The sequence below is a fragment of the Haliotis asinina genome, chromosome 5, assembly GCF_037392515.1.
Source record: "Haliotis asinina isolate JCU_RB_2024 chromosome 5, JCU_Hal_asi_v2, whole genome shotgun sequence".
Classification (NCBI taxonomy): Eukaryota; Metazoa; Mollusca; class Gastropoda; order Lepetellida; family Haliotidae; genus Haliotis; species Haliotis asinina.
The window spans coordinates 71,535,568-71,559,468 of NC_090284.1; the positions used below are offsets into that span (position 1 = coordinate 71,535,568).

At 40.9% G+C, this 23,901-nt stretch overlaps 1 protein-coding gene across 1 annotated transcript in view; it reads right to left on the reverse strand.

The window, feature by feature from the left end:
• Window positions 1–2,603: 2,603 nt before the first annotated feature.
• The window catches only part of LOC137285196 (serine/arginine repetitive matrix protein 1-like), a 29,034-nt gene continuing 7,736 nt past the window's right edge, over window positions 2,604–23,901 (reverse strand). The window contains exons 2-7 of the mRNA XM_067817448.1: window positions 22,046–22,098; window positions 8,771–8,875; window positions 7,669–7,958; window positions 6,667–6,697; window positions 6,243–6,267; window positions 2,604–6,035 (exon numbers count right to left, since the gene is read on the reverse strand). Coding sequence (XP_067673549.1) covers window positions 4,662–6,035; window positions 6,243–6,267; window positions 6,667–6,697; window positions 7,669–7,958; window positions 8,771–8,871 — 1,821 coding nt within the window. The 5' untranslated portion in view covers window positions 8,872–8,875; window positions 22,046–22,098 and the 3' untranslated portion in view covers window positions 2,604–4,661. The remainder of the gene's footprint in view (window positions 6,036–6,242; window positions 6,268–6,666; window positions 6,698–7,668; window positions 7,959–8,770; window positions 8,876–22,045; window positions 22,099–23,901) is intronic.

A 23,901-nucleotide genomic window follows, 5' to 3' on the forward strand; every position in this document is an offset into this window, starting at 1 on the left:
CACGTACAAGGACTCGTCTTAATTGGAATACATAGTGTATTAATCAGACAACCGTTATTTCCTGAACATTCATATAGATAGTGTTAATGTTAGTGGGGGAGTTTTAAGTTATAATGCCTTAACATATTATTACTGTCGACTGTGTGTTGAAATGGATAATACACGGGATCCCTACTTTAAACTCTGACCCTTTTGGACATTCCAGACAGAAAAGGCAATTTCGTTTGCCTGTCGAAACAGATGAGGAAGAACTAGTTGCAATGTGTGAGATGTTTGTTTCATGATTGTGAATCATGTGTAAGCATATCCTAACGGTGTGTTATACCAAAATAACCCTGACGATATGGCACCTGCTACACAAACACGCACCACCATGGTCAATCTACTGACACTGCAATGACACAGTATGCTAGAATCAATAGCACAACTATATTTCCATACAATGGACTACAGAAACCAGTAAGATATGTCATAGCGGTTATGACGTAGGAGCAGGGTCACTGAGCCTCTCGTGGATTGCTTTCCTTATTTGAAAAAAATGTCAAATAAGCAGCCTTACTTTTATATTTTATATTTATGACAATGCACTCGGTACCCGTCCTTTTGTTCAACAACTTCAGAGAAGGCGTAAAACTAGAACAGAGCTATAACGGCATTGCAGTCGATTGTTCACGTCCGTGAGCTCTCACAAGGCATTAATATCCGAGTGCATGGTGAGGCGAAAATATAAATATACTAATTTTATTCAACGTTTTACTGACATCTGCGGGTATAATTCAAACCACGCTTGAGATACTACATATTTAATTCGAGATAAATCCCTGACCGACTTAATACGTGTTCAAGTGTCTTTAGTGAGACTGCTCTGAATATAATTAGCATAATTCCGTGACTCCTTTGCGGCATCGTAAAGTGATACATAAACAGACAGCAATGTTTGGATAATTCCTTTCCAAATACTATGTATTTACCTATCACTCCTCTGAACACGAGAAATGTTGCCAAATATCAAGTAACTGCATGGTCAATGATAATCCTTGATTATGGATATTTAACAGGCGCTTCTGTGGATCCCCTTCCCCATATGGCCTGCTTGGTCTTAATAACAGAGAGGTTTATCGGGTAAGATCAGAATCGGCCCTAAACTAGTGCAAAAGGCACAATGTTTACGGTGTTCCATTTGATATGATATGGTATATAAAAACAAGATAAAACAGAATTCATTTAGCAAAAAGGGGCTCATATTGTGTAAAAACTCTGTGAACGCGCATCAACCAAGACTCTTAGCGTACACGAGTTTGAGGTATACGTAGTCAGATATATTAGTGATGTGTTAGTGGATAAAGCTGAATGTTGTGACATGATCACCCATACGGGAAGACAAAACAATACAACTGTGATGTCTTCTGCAGGCTACTCCCTGTCAGAACTCCGGCACTACGCTATTTCTCTATGATAATTGGTATTTCTCTTGACAGTGATCTCAATAGTTGTCAAAATTCATGTAATGGTTGCCCCGGAATTTTACTAAAATGTGTGCACTGGTAAGCTCGCTGTCCATAGAACCAATTTAGATTAAAAATGGCAGGTGTTGAAGACATACCCAGACGTTGGACGCACAGCGTTTACTTCTCTAACCTTTATTAGCCATGCAGTACCTTCAAGCATGATTTTATCTCCAATCAAAATAATCTGTACCCTGAATTCTTGTCACACCTTATCTTTTTAGCCTGTGCTATAGAACCCGTTTGATATCTTACCTACTATATTGCATTACACTGTATTACGTTACATCATTATCCAACTGCATGTGGCACAAGTTGGTCTGAACAATTACTGCCAGGATTTTACAAAAGTCTGGAAACATACTGGTTATGTTCGGAATGTTCAAGAAGACGGATTAGAAAATTCGAGGACGGCGGGGTAGTCTAATGGATAAAGCGCTCTCTCGTCACGCTAAAGGCCCGAGTTCGATACCCCACATGGACAATGTCTGAAGCCCATTTCTGGTGCAACAAACAACTGTTAGTGTACAAACACCGTCCTCTATCGACAAGCCGCCGTCCCACTAAGTCATCCCGTGAATGTACTATGAAGCAGGTTATCTGTACATTATGTTATTTGATAACGCGTCCTGCGTTTATGAAAGCATACAAGTTACAGTGATGCTTGGTTTTACACAAAATGTGATACCATCTTTTATTTAAACGTTATCAGATAACAGTCGTATCGCACCTCCGTGCGGTCTGGATATTTATGATAATGACGAATATGCATGGCTTGAACATTTAGGGGGGCTTCTCAGGGCTCGAACAGACATATACTTCTAATTCCATTCTTCAACTATGGCGCCTTGTCATGTTGCATCAAGTTTATCAGGTCACACCGAGAGAGCGCATCGGTGAATTAGAGATAGGTAGAGCTGTTCATTCGCCTTTTCCCGTAACGTGCACCTTGTTACGGAATGAGTCAAGTATTTTTAGTATTTTTATATACCAGAGCTAACCCATTTCTATGTGTTTGTTCTGTCACCCGAGGACGGCTCTAAAATGTTTATCAATACTGTACTCTTTCTATTTTCAACAGAACACAACGACACAATATAACCTGTTTTTATGCATTTATTTGTATAAAATTATATATCACACATAATCTGACAACAGCCATATCTCCATATATATAATTCGTTATATTACAATATGATATCATACAATAACTCTACATCTTTCTATACATCATACAATTACATGGAAACAACATCGCCGTTTTGAACAGCTGAAAACAATTTATTGCCACTGATGCTAAATGATTGCATTTTTCAACCGTTTCGTATCAAATTGTAATAAGATGACTTTCAGAAATGATGGAACTATGGTAATAATACGTACATTGTTGATTCACCCATTTTTTGCAGACTTGTTTTCAATGACACCTGCCTCCCCTGATTTACGTAGACTTGCCACATTAACTATGGAACAACGAAAACATGTAACGTGGCACTCAAAACGATATCTTTAACGTCGCTTTGAATAATATACTACCCAACGTTTCAGAGGGAAACATGTCAGTCGAGTTGACTATACATTTGAAATATTATGGAAAATCAGTTTTGCATATGGAGATATAATGATACCCAATGAAGAGCAGAGTAGTATATCACAGTTTTGTATGGAGTGAAAGTATACGGTTAGCACTTCAACGAAACCGACGAGGACCCACAAGAATCGTAACAGGGCAAATTTTTAACTATTTCAATATGGTCCCTTTAAGCCACGACATGCCCGAAATATTGCCTAAGTGGCAATAAAATTTAACTCACTCACTCACAATAGAGCGAATCCTGGATTCGAACGCACGCCTCACGGGTCTGACAGAGAAGGGACACAGCTGCAAGTCTCGGCGCACTGTACCGTTTTTAACTGAAATCGAAATCCATGTGTGTTTCAACAGCACATTATAAAATCTCTTGGGACGGTAAGGCGAAGGACACATTTTGAGACACTGTCTACATTCGCCCATTCAATCCTGCAACCTGTCCAGGGAGTATGATTTACTTTGAGCAAACTACATGGTTAAGGGAAATGAGTCTAGATAAAAATATAAACAACAAAATAAAACAAACATGAAGAAACTGTGTACGGCCTGTTTAACAGCATGGATGTGTTGCATACAATGAAATGATTATTTGCATCGCGTTAATTTCGTCGCATAAATAACAAAGTAATATTATTTGATTAGTGATATTACTATGTATCATTTTGTCAGTATAGTTTCCATTAAGTTACAATCTGCCCGATGCTGACATAGAGGGCGTTTCGAGATATACCGAGGACACCTGGATGTATACTACTCAAAAACAGTTAAGAGCCAGCAAAGTCTTCCATATTAAAAGAATCGCGAGGTCCTTTCTCATAATATAGATGGCATTGACCATAACGCACGGACAACTACTAACACGTACACTGGTATGAATTCTTTTAATAGACAATTTACCCCGCACGTTGTTCATACACAAGAATGACAAGTAACTTTCACTTTCTGTATGAATTACATTTCAGTCGAAAAAATATCTTGTTCATCGTCATTTGGGCACATGCTTAATTAATACATATCGTGTGTAAAGTTTATAGAATGGGTGTTTGAATTCAATTCAGTTTCATGAAAGTGATTTTACAGACCATCCCATTATAGACATTAGAAATGTAAATTTTGATATGTAAATATATTTTATATACGTAGAACAGTGCCCTTGTGGTGTATATTTTCTGTACGTTACGGAGAACGTGGTAGTCACGTGGTCTTGTCCTCACGTTAAGTGACCTTGACAGATATCCGTTGTCACGTGATGTTGGCATAAGGTGGAAAGTGTGATCAATGTGAAGAGTGTGTCACATGATATTCTTTAATGTTAAATGATCATGTCATAGTTTATGATACCGACATCTGTGTTAATATCCTGTTCCACCGTCCGATGTCAACATATTACTATGTACGGACATAAACCGATGGCATATTACAAGGCACTTCATCCGTAGAAAGGACACGCTCTCCACACTGTACACAAATACTTTTGATTGTTTTGGCAAAGACGGGTACTGTGCAGCAGAACCCGTGGGTGTTGTGTATCACTATCTGAAGTGGTATCCAGCTACGCCTGGACATCAAAGCTTGGTTGATGGTGGCGGTGGTGGGGGTGGTGGCGGTGGTGGTGGTGGTGGAGGTGGGGCTGGCACTGATTCAAACGGTGAATTTGCGCCATGAAACGGTGGGGATTCGGGGCTCTCTTGGCCTCGTGGAATAATCTCTGGTGGTGACATGGTGAACTGCACGGCACGACGTCCCGAGCTGTCAACTGAGGCATCGTCCGGGAAAAAATCACCCGGTAATGTCGAAGTAGGGGGTGGAGTGGAGGGGCCATCTCCACTTTGTTGCCTTCGCTTCATCAGTTCTTCTATCAGAGCATTCTTCATTGGCGAGTCATTGGTACCAATGATCTTCTGTCTCATGGAACCTCTCTGTGACGTCTGAGGTGCCTCGTCTGCAATGTCCTCTTTCACAGGACGTATCATCCCCGGTGGGGGAGTTGGCGGGCGGAATTTTAACCGGTTGTATGTCGGATCGTCATCCGGCGAAGATGATCGGTTCATGTCGGGTGGCGTCGGTATTCTTCGTGTGTAGGAGTATTCAGTTTCGCCGGCTTCTGGTTCCGGATCAATGACAGGTTCGCCGTCATATGGCGGGGTGGGAGGACGTCGTGGTTGTCGGGCTGGGTAGATATCAGTTGGCTCTGATCTTAAAGCATCTTTCTCAACGTTCATGAAGCTGAAGGCGGAAGTGACAACTTGCTCCTCATGTTCATAGTCCTCGCGGGGAGTCACAACTGGCTGCTGAAAGTCAGATGTTGAATCATAAAGATAATCAGCTCGCGGGGTAGTTTCCTTGAATGCCGAAGATGCGTTGCTGCTTCCGAACATCGTCGGCTCTTCATGTTCTTCCTCTTTTTGAAAGGAGTATCTCATTGGCTGAGGTGAAGGGTCACGACGAGGCACAGGGTCAGGAATTGGTTCTGGGTCAGGAATGTGATGTACTGCCGATCCGTTGGACAGTCGTAGTGGTTCTGATTGTGGGTCAGAGGTGTAAGGTGATGTCAAACCGTTCGACGGTCGAGGGGGCTCCGGTACAGGGTCGGGGTCCTTAATGTGAGATATCCTTGACACGTGAAGGTCAAGGCCGGTTGTAATGGGCGCGGACACTGTCCTCGAAGCTGGGAGATTCGGATGGCTGTTCGCCGGGGCCAAGATGATATCGCCTTCCTTCGCCTTGATTGTCGCAGATTCATGACTGCGCCGAGAGCTGCGTCTGTCATCAGCCTTTGATTTTCTAAGATTTTCAATTCTATCACGTGACTTAGATCTCGATCTTGACTTTTTATCTCGAGATTTAGCCCTGTGTCTGTCGCGTGTTTTAGTGCGCCCTCTGTTGGATTCATACACTCTTCCATTTGGACGTTCGTTATCCGAGGATACAATGCCTACCTGAAAAAGGCGTAATATGTAAACAACAATTATTCAAATTCTTATGATAGACATTTAAAAAGGCACTGATACAAAAGAATGCCAAAAACAGCGGACTATTACACTGCTTCCACACAAACGGTTATATCATTTTGCCCAATACAATAACGCTTCCTACAGGAAAGTGTATAAATGATGAAAGCAGGTTCTTAGAACACTTAGACTTACCCTTTCATCGGCACTTTCAATTTCCCTGGAAGGAAAAGGAGAAGACCCTATTTACCTTTATGACAAAATTCATGATAATTATAGTGGCTGTGTGTCACGAAAGAATCGCAGATGCACGAGGTCGTTCCAAACATGGACAGACTTGCAGTGTTTGCCAGAATGAGTTGAACAGACATGCGTAACAAATACCGATTTTCCTAAATATTTGGCAGTTTCATACCAATCAACGTTAATAATGCTTTCAACAATCTCATTCTTAAATCTGTATTTTTTCACCATTGCAGCTTACTGTCTTACGCGGGCATGTTTTGCAGAGAAAAAGTATAAAGTTTTTACACGGACACGCCCATTATATACAAGGGAGTTAACTCTGGAATGCACGGTCACCACATACATTTGGGAAGAGATCGTAACAGACTCTTACCTGATAAAAAGACCTCCAGGCGCTCCATTAGCTGAAATATATAATATAAACAAAGTGTCATAGGTACAATGTTGAAAGACAGTTAAAAACAAATATGACAGTGCTTCATAACACCTCGAATATGTGAAGGCATTTCCCCAGGGCAATAATCCTACTAATTACAATACCACTGCGCTTGGAAGGACACGACCACAATAGGACTATTTTATTGCTCCAGATATATGATTGTTTCTAAGAGATATTTCTCTAAAAGATCAAAGCCGTCAACAGTACATTATCAGGGGATACTGCATTGACGTCACTACGTCGTTCTCGTATACCATCTCGTAATCAAACGTACCCTTGGTAACCGACGACACGACCTGTGTCAGTTGTCATCGAACTACATAAACTACTCAGTAGCACCCCGTTTCTTGCTTTGCAAGTTGCTTCACTCGGCCAACATCACTGTAGGAAACATTACGTTTAACCTTTGACAATTAAACAGATACATGGCAATGTCCGCTCAATGCATCCGTGGAATGACTTGTCAATTTCATCTGGATTTTCCAATCAAATATTAAATTGGTCCTTGAGGTGCGATGATAGATGATCAAAAACGTATCTAAAATAATATAGAGAAAAATTTTAACCCGAAATCGTCTTCAGAGTGTTTAATACGTGTTTTCACGGTAACGTGCGTCTTAACGTAGGGAGGCAGGCATGTCTCTCGAAGAGCCGGTCAGATAGCCATCAACAATTTAGGATTGTTTATTTAGCTCACAGACACCGTCTCGTTCCTGTTTGTTTTCTGGCTGGATTAATTTCTTTCGTCATGTAATTTGGCTTCTCAGAAAAGAAAAACAGTTTGCTCAGACCTCCGGGAAGCTACCATATAAATAAATCTAGCAAAATCCCGGACTTAGTTCACAATATTAAATGAAAACGAGTTCGGCAAACACCTATAGCACGTATAGATGTGGCAATTGTTCACATTCCATATATGGCAGGTGTGTAGCTCACCTTGTGAATCACGGCCGACTCGCTCACGGTCGCGAATTGTAGACTGAGACGACCCATGAACTTTTCTTCTGCTATTTTCATCGTCTAGGTAGACGACCGCCCCACTGTATCCTACCGTCGGGCGGAAGGCGGGGTAAGGCTGGGTACCCCTCAAGGTGAAGAAGTTCAAGGGTGGTCTGGCCCGAGGGTGCACGGCGTGAGTAGTGTAGGAGGGGCGGGGGTGATATCTCTGGACGGTCAGTGGTAGCTCCTGCTGAACCGGCTTCTTCAAATCATCCGAGGATGAATACCTGTGAAACCATTACGTCATTACGTCACAGTTGGGTCCAGTGAAACTAAAGTGTTAACCTAGGTTAACCTAGTCTGTCAATGAGTACTAGCTCTTCTGTCTTCATACATGTAGATTAAAACAAAGCAAAACCCAAACAAACAACAAACAAACAAACAAACACGAAAGCAAAACCAAAAAACAAACACAAAACGACGATAACAAAGCCGAAACCAAAAACCCAAGTACAGAAACCCCGGACAAAACTCAAAACAGAAACAAAAACAAAAACACATTTTTCGCAATAGTTTTGCACCCCAGATAATACTTTCAAGATTTACAGCACATCCTTACTTCCGTCTTTATGTCACCATATGAGATCAGTACACTGCAAGATGACTAAAAAAAATTAGTCTTTTAATGCCAATTCGGTTCACCGAAATGAGTACCCTGTAGAGAACAAAATCTGATTCTTTACACTCATTCTTTATACCAATAAATGGAAATGTTAAGTCATAAGTTCAAGTTGATATCTCTAGCGGAGGGGCAGCGTCAACACGCGCGTGCTACACAGCGATACAGGGAATGGCAACGTGATAATTCGAGTCTTACCTCAGCACCCCAGCGAGTCTTCAGGAAGAACCCACCATACAAACAACGCCCCGAAACACCCATCCAAATGCACAGTTAGCAAAGCACAGAAGCAAAACACCGTCACACCCTCAGAAATGCTCCACTCCAAGGAGTAACCACGTGCACCCTATAAAGGAACCTCACAAAGAAATATCCTAACCACCATACCCCACATCCCGAATCACCCCGACAGACACCCACCTGCTGTAGAACCAGTAGATGAAGAGCGCCAGGAGGCAGATTCCCAGAATTGCTGCTATACATGAAGCTGCTATAAGACCACCGAGTGTGTCGTCCGCCATTTTGCTGAAATTAAGAAACACACTCAAAAACATTCTATTAGGGAACTGTCATACGTACCAGACAAAGCTGTCAATACATCATATCAATTTAACTAACTTGTGTGTGTGACGGGAATTTCATGATCTGAACGTTGTAACAACATAATACGTTCAGTACCTGCGTATTTCACATTAAAACAATCAGGTTGAATAATTTCTTCAGCGACCTGACATGATATACTGTGTCCGTAGTCAAGTGGATACAGCGTCTGCCCATTAAAAACAAGTCGGTGTTTCAATCCTGGGTTTCCTCTCACCACTGAACTCTAAAAGGGGACAGTTATAAACGCTAAGCATTATCGTAATCTAACTAGCAGTGGTTGGATCTGTGTCAGTACATTGTGTCTACCTAGGTTACATTGCGTTACGGTATCTCTGTGGGCTGGTACTATCACATCAAACTAGCACGTACGCACATACGCACGCACGCACGCAATGGAAATAATAGGAGTATGAGTGAAATAGTCTTAAAAGAGACTCCAAAGCGCCTTTCATCTCAACAGGTATAAAATTCAATGCAGCACCAATATTAGAATTGATTTATTCTTGAGATTTCAAAAAGGTTTAACAGCAAATACAGTTCGTTAGGGGAAAGTTCATGCGAAAACAAGCACTTCATCCTTGAATGTATTTACGTTGTAACACATGCTGTGTTTAGGAAGGTGTACTTTTTCAGTAAAGTACAGTCTCTGGACGTCATAAGGTCCCAGCCGGGTTTCGAACATATACTCTCCTAGAGTCAGGCACCCTATCACCAGCACACAGAGCGTCATTAATCTGAATGTGATCAGTTTGATATCACGAGTAATTAATTTAATTCTCTCATTAAATCGATTCATATTTGCAATATTCTGCGTCAGCATTGTTGTATTAATGTGGTATTTCCCCCGAGGTAAAAGTTTAAGAATATAATACGCAGACTATTCTGTTCATGGCCGTATCAGATATAGTGCAGATTTTGTGTTGCCTTTTACATTTTTCATGTAATTAATTTCAATACGGCTATATTTTAAGTTGGCAGAGGACTATCATAATCTAGTTGGAGATTAGTTGTAGGTTTCGCTGACCTGTTTAGGTCCGAAAGAGAACGTTTATCACCGCAAAATATTTTCACTCCTATTTTAAGCTTCCTACTTAAGACCGCGAGAAAATAAAATGTAGAATTTTATTATTTTTGTATCCTTGATATTATCTTATCGTCACATTGGCTTTGTTTTATGCAAGAGGAAAAATGTTTTTGATTGTAACGTCCCTTCTTGAACAATACTTTTTAAGAGCTGAATTGTCATGGAAAATAGTACATATCTGCTTCCTTCATAACACATTCAGACACACGATCCCCCTGGTACATGAAACAGGAAGTTACACAAATGCTGAATATTTAATGTATAAATGCACCAATTGATCAATAGAAGCTGGTGAGAGTACATACAGTTCAAATTGTGTGGAAAGAACGACAATAGTTGCAAACATGATTAATATTTTTTTTATTTACTCCACTTCTGCAACAAACACCGTTGCAGGTGGCACCAAAAGTTAGCAATCCCACTGCGCTACTCCAGCCCAATGTTTTATTGATGCCCACAATTATAACAAACGCAGTTACTTCCGGTTTGTCAAAACAGCTATATTCGCCTGTACAATGTTACAGTCATTGCAGACGAAGATGTGCGGGAAGTGTCGTGACTGAAAAAGGATTACAGGAAGTTTCGTGACGACACCAGTAACAACAATGTCACTTGAATAATTAACCGGCTGCGTGGAGGGTGTAACCAACATTTTAGTCCAGATAATGAAAACACCGAAGAGAATCGATCTGGTGCCAAGGTACACCTATGAGAAAAGAGAAATTCCAAAAGTGGTCTTAAGCCATGTTCATGACTTTTGAAAGCTAGTAGATGGCGTTCGTGCAAGAGGACCGTTAGAATGTGGGGAACAATGCGTCATTGTGTCCTGAAGGACACTTATAGAACACTTTCCTGAAGTTATAAATCACACACATGGCCTATACCAGAAAGTGATTGCGGCTCTAGTACAGTTATAACACAACACACATATGGCCTACTCCAGAAAGTGATTGCGGCTCTAGTACAGTTATAACACAACACACATATGGCCTATTCCAGAAAGTGATTGCGGCTCTAGTACAGGTATAACACAACACACACATGGCCTATACCAGAAAGTGATTGCGGCTCTAGTACAGTTATAACACAACACACATATGGCCTATACCAGAAAGTGATTGCGGCTCTAGTACCGTTATAACACAACACACACATGGCCTATTCCAGAAAGTGATTGCGGCTCTAGTACAGTTATAACACAACACACATATGGCCTATTCCAGAAAGTGATTGCGGCTCTAGTACAGTTATAACACAACACACATATGGCCTATTCCAGAAAGTGATTGCGGCTCTAGTACAGGTGTAACACAACACACACATGGCCTATACCAGAAAGTGATTGCGGCTCTAGTACAGTTATAAAACAACACACACATGGCCTATACCAGAAAGTGATTGCGGCTCTAGTACAGTTATAACACAACACACATATGGCCTATTCCAGAAGATGATCGTAGCTTTAAGAAAGCCTTAACGCGATCGTTATTAACACAGTTTGGCACTGTCAAATTAATCAGCAGAAGTCAACTTAGTTTTCGTTGAGAACATCGATAAACCAGGCCATGTATCACTAGGGCAATATTTTCTGTGTACCACAGTCCTCGCTCAACCAGACTTTCTTTGCATCATAACACCATGGTCACAAGACGCCATTTATCACAAAATATAAATAAATAAATAAATAAATAAATAAATAAATAAATAAATAAATAAATAAATAAATAAATAAATAAATAAATAAATAAATAAATAAATAAATAAATAAATAAATAAATAAATAAAATATAAAAACAAAACAAAAAACCCAACTGAAACTGCAGGTGAATAGGACCTGTACTTGTTTGACGCTCTAGCTACTTTCACGACATATTGTTGTTAATGCTCCTAAAATCATTTGTATAGAATCTATTATGAATTGTTTTGTTTGTTTTTGAATATTTGTTTCACAAATGATCAACAAGTGTTTTAGTGGCCATACGTGCCTAATAGGACAGAGCGTACATTCATTGGTTCAGAAAACAATGTATTTAGCGTGTTGGCTTCCAGTAAAAGCACTCGGGGACACCGTGTGTAGGAGGTGATTTATTGGGAACTACTGAGGCACAAGACGACACTCTGTAACGTTCATTGTTGTATGGCATAAATCTGCATTTATATGTAAGAAAACCTGTTTCAAGGCTTGCAAAGAACATAAATCATAATTTCTTTTCATTCAAAATTAATTTCCCCAACCCGAGGGCATTCGAAGCATATATTCACTGTTTCGAATTTTGATTAGCAAAGGCTGACCATGAGGTGAAGTCATTTCAGCACATAACCGTTCTGCGTGACCAGTGTACTTGGTGTCACACACTGTGTGTCACGTTGTGGCCTCCTATTTCACGTGCCTTCCTCAACATTCTGATTAATATGCGGGCATGGAGTCGGTTGTCACTGTGCGAATTTATGAACACCTTGAGAGGTTTTTTAGGTGCACTGTGGCATAAACCTTACACATGAGAGAGACCGTTTGTTTCCCCCCATTTGTAGAACAAAGAGGTTTGAATACGATACCCATGAAAGCACCCATGATCCTGCTGGTTTAGACTGGAATGTTCAAATATATATTTTCTGCCACAGCAGAGACTGACAATGTGAAACATTCAGTTTAGTTCGTAACGACAGGTTTATGTAGATTATATGTAGATTTGCCTCATCACACGCATGTTGAGAACCGCGATGTCCCTGGTCGATGTTACTGTGATATTTCATGTGGGTATCTGCAGTATCGAGTTGTGTAGAGGGGTGTTCATTCACTCACTAACCCTTCCGAAAGGAGGCTTGGCATCATACACGTGGTAGGCGGCGACGAGGAAGGTCGGGGTTTGATTCCCCGCATGCTCAGAAGTTGGGATATTGCTTTGAGTGGCTCACAACTAAGCTCACTACAGTACACATATGCATGTTTAGGATTTTTTTTAGACTGGCCACATGGTAGGATAGTTCAACATCAATACAGGTATACAATTATCCGGTCCGCTGGTTATATTGACTTCATTATAACAATGAATGTTCTACCTAGGTGACTGAGGTAGTTCAGTCTCATGTACATCCTTGGGCTGTATATACATCCAGTCTGTGTGTCTTACCTCTCTGCCTATGTGTCTTACCTCACTCTTTGTGTATCGTACCTACCTACCTATATGTCTTACATCGCTACCTATGTGTCTTTCCTGGCTACATATGTGTCTTACCTCGCTCTTTGTGTGTCTTACCCAGCTACCCGTGTCTTACCTCACTACTTGTGTGTCTTACCTAGCTACTTGTGTCTTATCTAGTTACCCGTGTCCTACCTAAGGGTGTGTCTTACATAGCTATCTGTGTTTTTCCTAGCTACCGGTGTGTCGCGCTTAGTTAATGGTGTTTCGTACATGGCTAACCATGTCTTACCTAGGTAATAGTGTGTCTTACCTCGCTACCTGTGTGTCGTGCGCAGGTAATGGTGCGCTTTACCAATCTATCTGTGTCTTACCTAGCTATTGGTGTGTCTTATGTAGCTACCTGTGTGTCCTACCTACCCAGTGGTGTGTTTTACTTAGCTACCTGTGTCTAACCTAGCTACCTGTGATTCTTACCTAGGACCTATGTATGCTACCGAACTAATGGCGTTTCTTACCTAGCTACCTGTGTTTACTATCACGCTGTGTCGTACCTAAATACACATGTGTCTTATGTGTCCCCCCGTATCTTAATTAGCTTACGGTGAGCCTTTGCCGGCTACTTATCTATCGATGTGCCGTATTATATACATAACTGTGAGGTTTTCTTATCTTCCTGTACGCCTTATCCCTCTGAGATCCCTGCCTTATCTGTACCTAAGACATATCTAGCGGCGTATCTGCCATGTGTTTACTGACGTCTCTCTCTCCAGAAAGAACCTGTAGTCATTTTGTCTAGCTATGTGTCTAGCAGCTTGCCTGCCGTAAGCTTAATGATGTCTCGCTCTCTCCAGAAGGAACCTCTAGTCTGTCGGTCAACCAATGTGTCTAATGCTTTGTCTGCGGTGGGCGTTATGACGTCAACCACCTTGTGTTGTCACAACCTAAATATGCTCGGAGAGAGTACTCCTTGGTTACATCCAGCATAACTGTCAAATAGGTGATGTGAAACAATCTCAGTATCAGATCTAAGCCTTAAAATCAAATCCTAGACTATGCGTCCACGCGTAGTAATAAGACCATGTACTGTAAAGATGTAGATCCAGTCAATGTGGTAAGCACGAACTATACAAACTCGTATATATGTGGCAAGAACTGTAACAGTTTCCTGTGATCCTATACTCATGGTCGGCAAATTAGCAACTGACAATGTTTGACACAAACTGACATATAGTCGCCATAACCACCAAACAACTAAGCCCAAACAAGATGTAGCCGAGGTTAGAATCGAAACGGTCCAGCTACCCGACCAGTAACCATGCATAGATATCCCATGGAAACATGTACACTCCTACAGCGTCAGCTGGGTGGATTTTGCATGTCACTTCAATATCCCCGACACGCCCTAGCCCAGCCCTAGGAGAAACACCCGCCACCCGTGACAAAAGTTTGAAACAGACTATACTTGAGGGTCATCCTGATAAACTACGTTTGTCCTGAAGGCGTGACGCTGCCCCACACAAGACAGTAAGGGTCGCGTGGACAGTACACATTCACCCTGTCAGTATACCCCTTATCATGAAAATGTCAATACATCTAGTTCCAATACCCCGGGTGGGTGGACAGGGAACGTCAAGTACCCAACTAGGTCACCAGTCTGCAGTCAGCCCAGTCACGCTTCAGACATAAATAGACATATTTACCCGCCCCGCCCCGCATCTCCCACCGTGTCCTGTTGAAAAATATACTTAGTTCAATCAGGATGTCATCTACAGTAATATAACTGTGTTCATCTTCTCGTCAGGGCAAATTTAAAGTCCTAAATGCATGACATCAGCAAATATTACGAAATATGATCCACCATGCACACCCAACTCTAAATACCCGTTACCTGGGGTACGGGTGCGTATTACAGAGACAGACCAGAAATACGGGTACGTGTTGTCCAAGAGAGACGTTCAAAGAACTGTACCTCCCGAGAAAGGGGGATTCATTACCACTATCAATTTGAGACAAAGAAATATTTCTTGTTATGTGTTATGTTATTGTGTAGTGAAAAGAACGTGGTGTTTGCCGTGTTTGACAGTCAAATCATTGTATTTCAATCATACTGAATAGCCCGCAAGAACTAAAGAATATACTGTCGGTCACTGTCACACTGTGGGTTAATACGAGGAGAACCATTGAGTGTTCACATACATCAAGATTATACTAAACTGTTTAGATTGTAATCCGAGGAGGATTATATTCCCTTAACCCGCACTGGGTACATGCAGTAGTTCAAGTAACATTCAGGACAAAATATGGAGGCAAATGATGATAACAAGATTTTCCCGTCTGATCTTACTACAATTAAAATATGTATCTGGTTTCCTGTTAATGGAAAGTGGAAACTCTTTCAAACAAGATGTTTTATCCACAAACATCTTTATCCACACATTTTAACTGGGGAGCTTCAGTAGGAAACTTTTTAATGATGTGGTATAATCAGGACAATTGTGTTGCAAACGTGTTTACCCATTTTCGCTGGAAACGCTGTAATTCTGACTTCATAGCTGAAACCTCTTTAACAGAGATCTTTTAAAAGTGAAAGATTTAATCGGTACAATATAGAGACTTCAATCTGACTGGAAACCAGTTAAGCTGCATACTCATTGAACCTGACCACGCGTATATTTTTCCAAACACAGGGGTTCGCTATGGGTGTTTATAGTTTTTTGGGTCACCATCGGACATTTGTCTGTCACAAAACTCAAGACAATATTTTGTCCAAAAAGATGGACTGGACGTGTTCTTGTTTTATCACAAATGGTCTGTGCCTTTGAAAGAAGCGTTGGAAAGAGAAAACAGGTTCAATCAATATAGTGTATATTTGATGCTGGAGACAGATACATGTTAGCAATTGTTAACACACGTTGACACGACCAAGACGGTATCGAGGACGTTATTGATTTCACTTGACCAATGATTGATGACGACACCCAAAAAGTGATTGAATCGATAGACTTCTGTCCTATGTGTCCCTGTTCTTGATGACCTCATGTATAGCCTAATTTTCTGCTCCGTGATCTTAAACTGCAGCTGTTTCAGTCCTTTTTTGTGGCCCAACGATGTGCCACATGATCAGCTGTTCTCGGTTACCCCACACTGTGCGAAACTAACAACAGCTCATGTTCAGTAAAACTCTTTCAGAGCAACCTTCTTGGTCATATGGATAGTGTGACCTCCAGCAAGGCCTTCATTGGTTATAAAGGGTAATGGTTGTTGTGCTGGTAGTGGTTGTGGTGTGTTTTATGGGGAGTGACTAAATAAGCATTTGTACAATGAAACATATCGTATCCTTTTGCAACTGTAAAGTCGAGTATAAACGTTTTACTAGAACAGCTTCGCCAGTATATATATTTGGTGGCAAACAATTCCTTGTCAACATTCTGAAATAGCACAATATATTATCACCTATTCTACACCCACAATCACAGCACTGTCACCACAACCTAGACATCATCCCACCACAGTCACAACTGTAACGTAATCATCACAACACTTTCATCAAAACGACAGAGACGTCACCACAACGAAGTCATCCCCGCAACACAATCCCCATCACAACGAAGTCATCACCACGACACTGTCATCACCACAACGCAGTCGTCACCACAACACAATCATCAACACAGTAAAGTCATCACCACAACACATTCGTCACCACAACGAAGTCATCACCGCAACACAATCCCCATCACAACGAAGTCATCACCACGACACTGTCATCACTACAACGCAGTCGTCACCACAACACAATCATCACCACAGTAACGTCATCACCACAACACATTCGTCACTACAGCACAGTCATCTCCCCAAAATATTCGTCACCAAAGCACAGTCATCACCACAACACATTCGTCTCCACAACGCAGTCATCACCACAGCACAGTCATCTCCATAACAGGACTGTGACTGGAACGTCGCACTTGCAAAACCAGTTGGCTGAAAGTATACCTTAATCAGAGTACGTACATGAGTTACGGGTGAAAATATCAAATATATTTGCCTCCATTGTCTGAGTGGAAGTTGGAAAACACGAGCACGTGTATTATAGTCCCTGGTGTTTGCCTAGTACACAATTCTGTCTATAGCAGTACATGGTGTGTCGTTACAAGGTGATTACTGAGCGGTTGGGAATTGGGGATTACAGGTGGCGAGAATCAGATGGACACAGATACGGTGTGTCGCAGCGCAACCGGGATACTACTATTAAACCCTGGTGTCAGGTTGCACTCTCAGATAGTGAAGATATTACCCCAACATTCATCACAGGTAGCTCGCTGTTGTTATTATCGTTTCCCGGGTGGATACGGTTATACTCTATCATAATTTACATAACATTTTTATATTTAGTGTTTACCAGTGGAGTCTTTCATGTCTTTATTCCTCGTGTCGGACAGAAAAGAACATTTATTTATTTCAGGCCTCTACGCTTGGCATACTAAGTTCAAAGTACAATATTATTCAAAATATTTGCACGGTAGTAGGAGAATTGGTTACATTCACATGTAGTATATACTAACTCAAAATATTGTGTAAAGGGTAGAGGGAAGCATTTGCTATTCTAGTACCATGTACCACCAACGCTGTTATTCCCATAGACTAGGTTACAGGTTCTTTCGACTAAAGGCATGTTATTCCATGTGTGTAACTCTCTGGTAATCTTTCGACTAAAGGCATGTTATTCCATGTGTGTAACTCTCTGGTAATCTGTGGCATGATGCCCGAAACTAAATACATGGACACAATTGGCTATTACAAAATACGCTTCTAACAAGCGCTCGGATTCTTAAAGCATTTGTTGCTTTCATTTCTTGGTGTAGTGTCATTAATTTGTCTTGAGAAAACCAAATGGATTGTGAAGTTCTAGGTTGATTGCAAAGTCCGAAACACTTAAGCTTTGTGGACGCTGCGTAAATATAACAAATAACACTGGGCTACATCTCCCAGTGAAGCAATGGATTAACTTACATTCCTTTACGAAGGACAAATAATCCATAATCCGATAAGAGAAAGCACGTTTTGATGTTGTCCTGTGTTATTTTCAGGAATGAAGTACCAAACAATAAAAACTGACGTCAGCCTATGTTTGAATGTTACCAGTTCGCGACGTGATGAAGTACTGTATACCTGAAAGCATACATACTATCAATACCTCGTTAAATATATATAATCACGTGTATGTAATCATGAATACATCGGTTTCAAGACGATTTCACCCAGAGGCTGCTAACCACAGTGTCGCAGTCCACAGTTGTGGTAGGTATAAGGATATTAAGTGTTCCTAACTATGACGTTCACTGAGTCAGTAGCACAACACACAACCTACAGCGTAATACAACCAAAAGGATTGAATCCTGTTACAGTCGAGGAAAGACTGCCAGGGAATGTTTTGTTTTATGTTTTGTTTTATGTTTTGTTTTGTTTTATGTTTTGTTTTGTTTTGTTTTATGGGCTCTTAAGCCCCAAATTACTTTGTCAGTCAATCATTCACTGTTGTATAACTCTCCAATTCAGTGACGTCAGTAAGGTCACGTGTCCTGCTTTGCTAAATGTATACCTTTTAGAATTCACTGTGAGTTAAAACATACCTGGCAGGAAAAGACAAATATCCGCTGAAAAAACAACAGACTACAATTTGGGGCAAAATTAGCTTGAACTGCAAACAATAAATATTGCTGACTATGACATGTTTAGTATGTTAGTTGTCAGAAAATTAAACAAACAAAAAAATAACTAAAACACTCGAATTTCCACCTTCTTATCTTGACAGGTCACGTAAAACCAAGTAACGTATGGCTAGGACGGCACCAATTATTTGATGTCATGCCTGTACTCCGTTTGTATCGAAATTTATGCATAATCCGACTCAGTAGTATGTATGAGAGACAGTGTGACCTAAATAACTCGAACTCCGTAGGTTTTGTTTAATAATACGCGTTAACTATGAAATGCGTTAAGCATGACATGTTTATCACTTCTCAGTAAAGCCAGATTCCTCCCAGATTTGCTCAACTTTGCACAATGCCTCCTTTCTTCCAACTGATCGGTAATATTGGCGGAGAACCCTATGAATAACGCGTGACGTCAAATTAAGGAGCGCGGTCAATATATCAACTTCCGTTTCTACAGGCAGCTGCCATAACTGAATGGCCCTGTACAAGAGTGCTATTGGAAGATATGACGGGTAACCGTGATATCAACCTTTCTGCTACTACTTGGAGAGGAAGTTACAAAAGACTTTTTCACAGACGTTTGTTTTCAAATAGCTCTTTTGCATTGTCACTGACAATGAAAATGAAAATATTTGGAGAAATAATACTCATGTAGATTGGCACTGGTGGTTCAACAGTCAAAGGTATCGCTATTCGCAGAGTTCGGTTCCTTGGGTTCCCCAGGATCCAATGTTCGAGGGTCTCAACCCTGGTTGTGGGTGTCAAGTTAACGTACTCCTCATTTACCGGAACCGTGAAGGTCCAGATTAGAACTGATCTTCATGAACCCATGCTTGTTGTAAGAGGCGATTAACGGGATCGGGTGATCAGGCTCGCTGACAGGTTGACACGAGTCATCGCGTCCCATTAACGTAGATCGATGTTCAAGCTGCTGATCGCTGGAATGTCCAGACTCGATTATTTACAGACCGCCGCCATATAGCAGGAATATTGCTGAGTGCGGCATCAAATTAAACCCACTCACTACTCCTATTTACCGTCAAAAATGTTCCGAGAAGTGCTAATGATGGCTCCAAGAGAGACAGTTATTTAGTGATGTTTAACGTGAAACAGGTTATATCAATAGGTCGGTCTACTGACTCAAAACACAGTAACACTCAGCACTCCTATGTACTTTCCCGCTCGACTGAATATTTTGTCTGAGTTATAATGCCATTCCTGTATTTTCTTATACGACTTATAATCCTGACACCTGACCCGCTTGTAATCTACACTCATCAGTCACTGTCTGTCAACATGACGACTACCACCATGTCTAACATGCTATGAAGTAAAGGGCTTTAACTGATATTGACAATATCGATTAAAACCATGACATGTTTACATACACTAACATTCTTTAATATTTTCTTTACGTAGCTGATAAATATATCATATCAGTATAAGGTAACCATAGTGATAAGAAACACCAGACCACTCTGAGTATAAGGAGAGTCTGTTTTCCAGGTACAGAGATCTAAAGACGTGATAAACAGCAAAACAAAACAATCGTGGATACGGTTTGGTAAAGTACGTTACATTATAAGGTCCACGTACAGTCAAGGCTTTGAAATGGACCTAAAGTAGGTTTTCTAGTTAAAGCAACATGAGTAGGAGTGTTCTAAATAATAAATAATGTTGAGAGATTGTATTGTTATATGATGCTTTTGGGGACGATTGAAAATGTTGAATTTAATTTGTGATGCTCATTAAATGAGTGAATGTCTCGTATATCTATCCACCACAAAGTTTGATAAACACGGGAATAACAGTGTTTCATAAACCTGACCAACAAAGTGTTTTATATACCTGAACAAGAAAGTGTTTTATATACCTGACCAGCATGTATTTTATATACCTGACCAGCAAAGTGTTTCATATACCTGACCAACAAAGTGTTTCACATACCTGAAGAACAACGTATGGAAAATACCTGACCTCGTTCGCATGTCCACTTCTGACAAATGTTATTCTTACCACAATCTCATATTTATGTATTCACAATATGCTGAACTACATCGAATTATTTCTAGTGTATTTAACAAAAATGCATACTTTCCGGGGCTGAATATATGGAGTTGTACCTTCCATTGTCACATGGCCTACAAACTGAGAGGGTATCATTCTCTGATCCAGTTTGAAGTTATGCGCTATCAATAGTGTTGGACAATAAAGGCGGTTGTCCTACAAGGATGTGTTATGCTTGAGATGGTGTGTACATCTGACGAACCCTGTAGTGCAGTCTGACATCTCGCAGTACTGTAATACAATACGTCCTTGCGTATAATATTAAACTTTTGAATAGGATAGTTAACACAAGTTGACACCACACTGGGGACGTAAAAAGGTTTGAGTGTAAGTGCTTCAGAAATATTACAAATTCTTCAAGGCGATATTTGGTTGGTTTAGTGACAAACCGAATAGGACACATATCGGGATTGGGACGCATGGCCAAATTCCATCTCTCAGAAGGCAACAAGTGCAACTACGAACCAGTTTTCAAAAGCAGACATTCGATTCCAAGATAATGAGACTTCCGGTGACTGTTCGATTATTATGGAAGTAATTGCAAAATGTAAAAAAAATCTCGTCGAGTTAAATGTGACATTGCAGCACAACTTTTTGGGTCCTTGCTTCCTGTGCAATAGTCTCGGATAGTCCATTAACTATCATAATATTGTGAGAGATTTGATTGTAAAAATGACTAACGAGGTAGCCCATGCTCTTGGCAGTGCATGCGTGAAGGTCTAGCCGCCTCCGTGTACTGAGTGCAGGAGACAGTCCTGTCTTACTGACGTACAACAAGATACATCACCACCTGGCTGACGTGCAAACACGGGGTAAAATATGTATCTATCAACGTATGCATAATAATGGTCTGTTGGAGGTATTAAAGTTAGAAAAGAAGAAGGTATGCTAGTATGTGAACAGAATGAAGTTAGCAGTCAGCAGTAAACTGCATCAGTTTACCTAGCTGAGTCGTTATCATGCTTGACGTCCCGTGACAAACGACGTACTTACTGTGTTAATGAGTGAACGTCCTTTGTTATCGCAATGAAAGTACCAAGCCAAAATATGCATGGAGTGAATCAGTTTCAGAACTCACCTGTGTGACGTCACAGCGCCGTAGGGGGAACCCTCCCTTGTCACTCAGGGCAGCTGTAAAATGAAAGAGAAAACATGAACGAGTGTGTTAAAGATGCAACAGAAAATTGCAGCAATGTTGTCGATGTTACAGGAGCATTCAGAAGTGTCATAATAGTTCGGAGTTACGATGCATCTGTGACAAATGTGTATTCGGCTACTTTGAAGGTTTGCAGTATAAGCTGCTGTGCCGACCGCATCGAGATAGAGAAGGATATCACTGGCAGTGGTTTACCGGAAATATCTGGACAGAGGAGAGATATCACAAGCATTGGATTACCGAAAGACCCGTGAAGCTCCCGGGGTAGAATAGGCCTTCAACAACCCATGCTTGCCATAAAAGGCGACTATGCTTGTCGTAAGAAGCGATTAATGGGATCGGGGGGTCAGGGCTGCTGACTTGGTTGGCACATGTCATCGGTTCCCAATTGTGCAGATCGATGCTCATGTTGTTGACCGCTGGATTGTGTGGTCCAGACTCGATTATTTACAGACCACCGCCATATAGCTGGAATATTGCTCAGTAAAACTAAACTCACTCACTCACTCACTGGATTACAGAATGTATCTGGGCAGAGGAGAGATATCCCCACCATTGGTTTACCGGAAGTATCTGGACAGAAGAGAGATATCACCAGCATTGGTTTGCTAGAAGTATATGGACAGAGGAGAGATATCACCAACTCGTGTGTCGACATCGAGGAGCAATGTCATCAACATTGAATGAACTGGACTAGCGAGGTAGAGGGAGACATGTCACCAACGTTCATTAAACTGGGGTGTTTTGGTAGAGGGGAGATGTCACTAACATTTAGTTTTATCGAAATGTCAGCACAGAGGGGGGATATCTCCAACACGGATTTAATACATGAGTGAAGGCAGCAAGGGATAAACGCATTTGTAACGAAATCATCTAACTGAATGGGGTTTATACGGAAACATACATCTATATGTCGCATAGTACGAGTCTGAATAATCTCACTTTTTAATGTCTTGCTGACCAAACTATCAACGACCTCAGTGACACGGTCCTATACGATGCTTCACGAACACACGTGGACGTTTGTGTTTGCAATACACAGGACAAATAACGTCCTATGGACGATCCGTCAGTGTATATTTACTGGGTATTGCTGTAAGATACGTCATTAGACACACCTTTCCTAACCCAGACAGATGTTGACAGACTCCAGTTGAACTCTGATATACTGCCAGACATTCACATCGATGTACCTGATCACAGACATGCAAAACATACACACCTATTTGTACGAATGTGTGTGTTCTGTGGTGATGGAGGAGTTTTTAGGTTCAGTTATTTGTTAGTTATACACCGGTGGCGTAGTTTGAAATGCGCTAATTGGAAATAGGGATTGCGAGATTGATAAAAGTCGAAATAATATAAATAGTCGTTTGATAGTAATAATTATATATCATAACAGATGTTATCGATCCAAGGCTGTCCTTTACGATCAATACATTATTTAATTTGTCAGTCTAACAAGTATTTATCATATCGCTCCAATTACAAATGGGATGAACATGGCGAAGCTTAGTCACGTCCAAGTATGCCTAACCTTAATGCTTAATGCTAGCTGATGACAGGAGCGTTCCTCGTCTATATAGACGGTGTTCCTAAAGACATATGCAATGATACGTGTTTCCCAATGCAACGGTATACATGTTCATTGTATGAATGTATGTAGCCTTTCATAAGGCAATGGCTGCCAGCAAATTTGCCGCTCATTCATACAGTGGTGGTTATCCATTGAGTTGTGTCATACGCTCTTATACTCAACAGAAATACCTTAGTCAAGG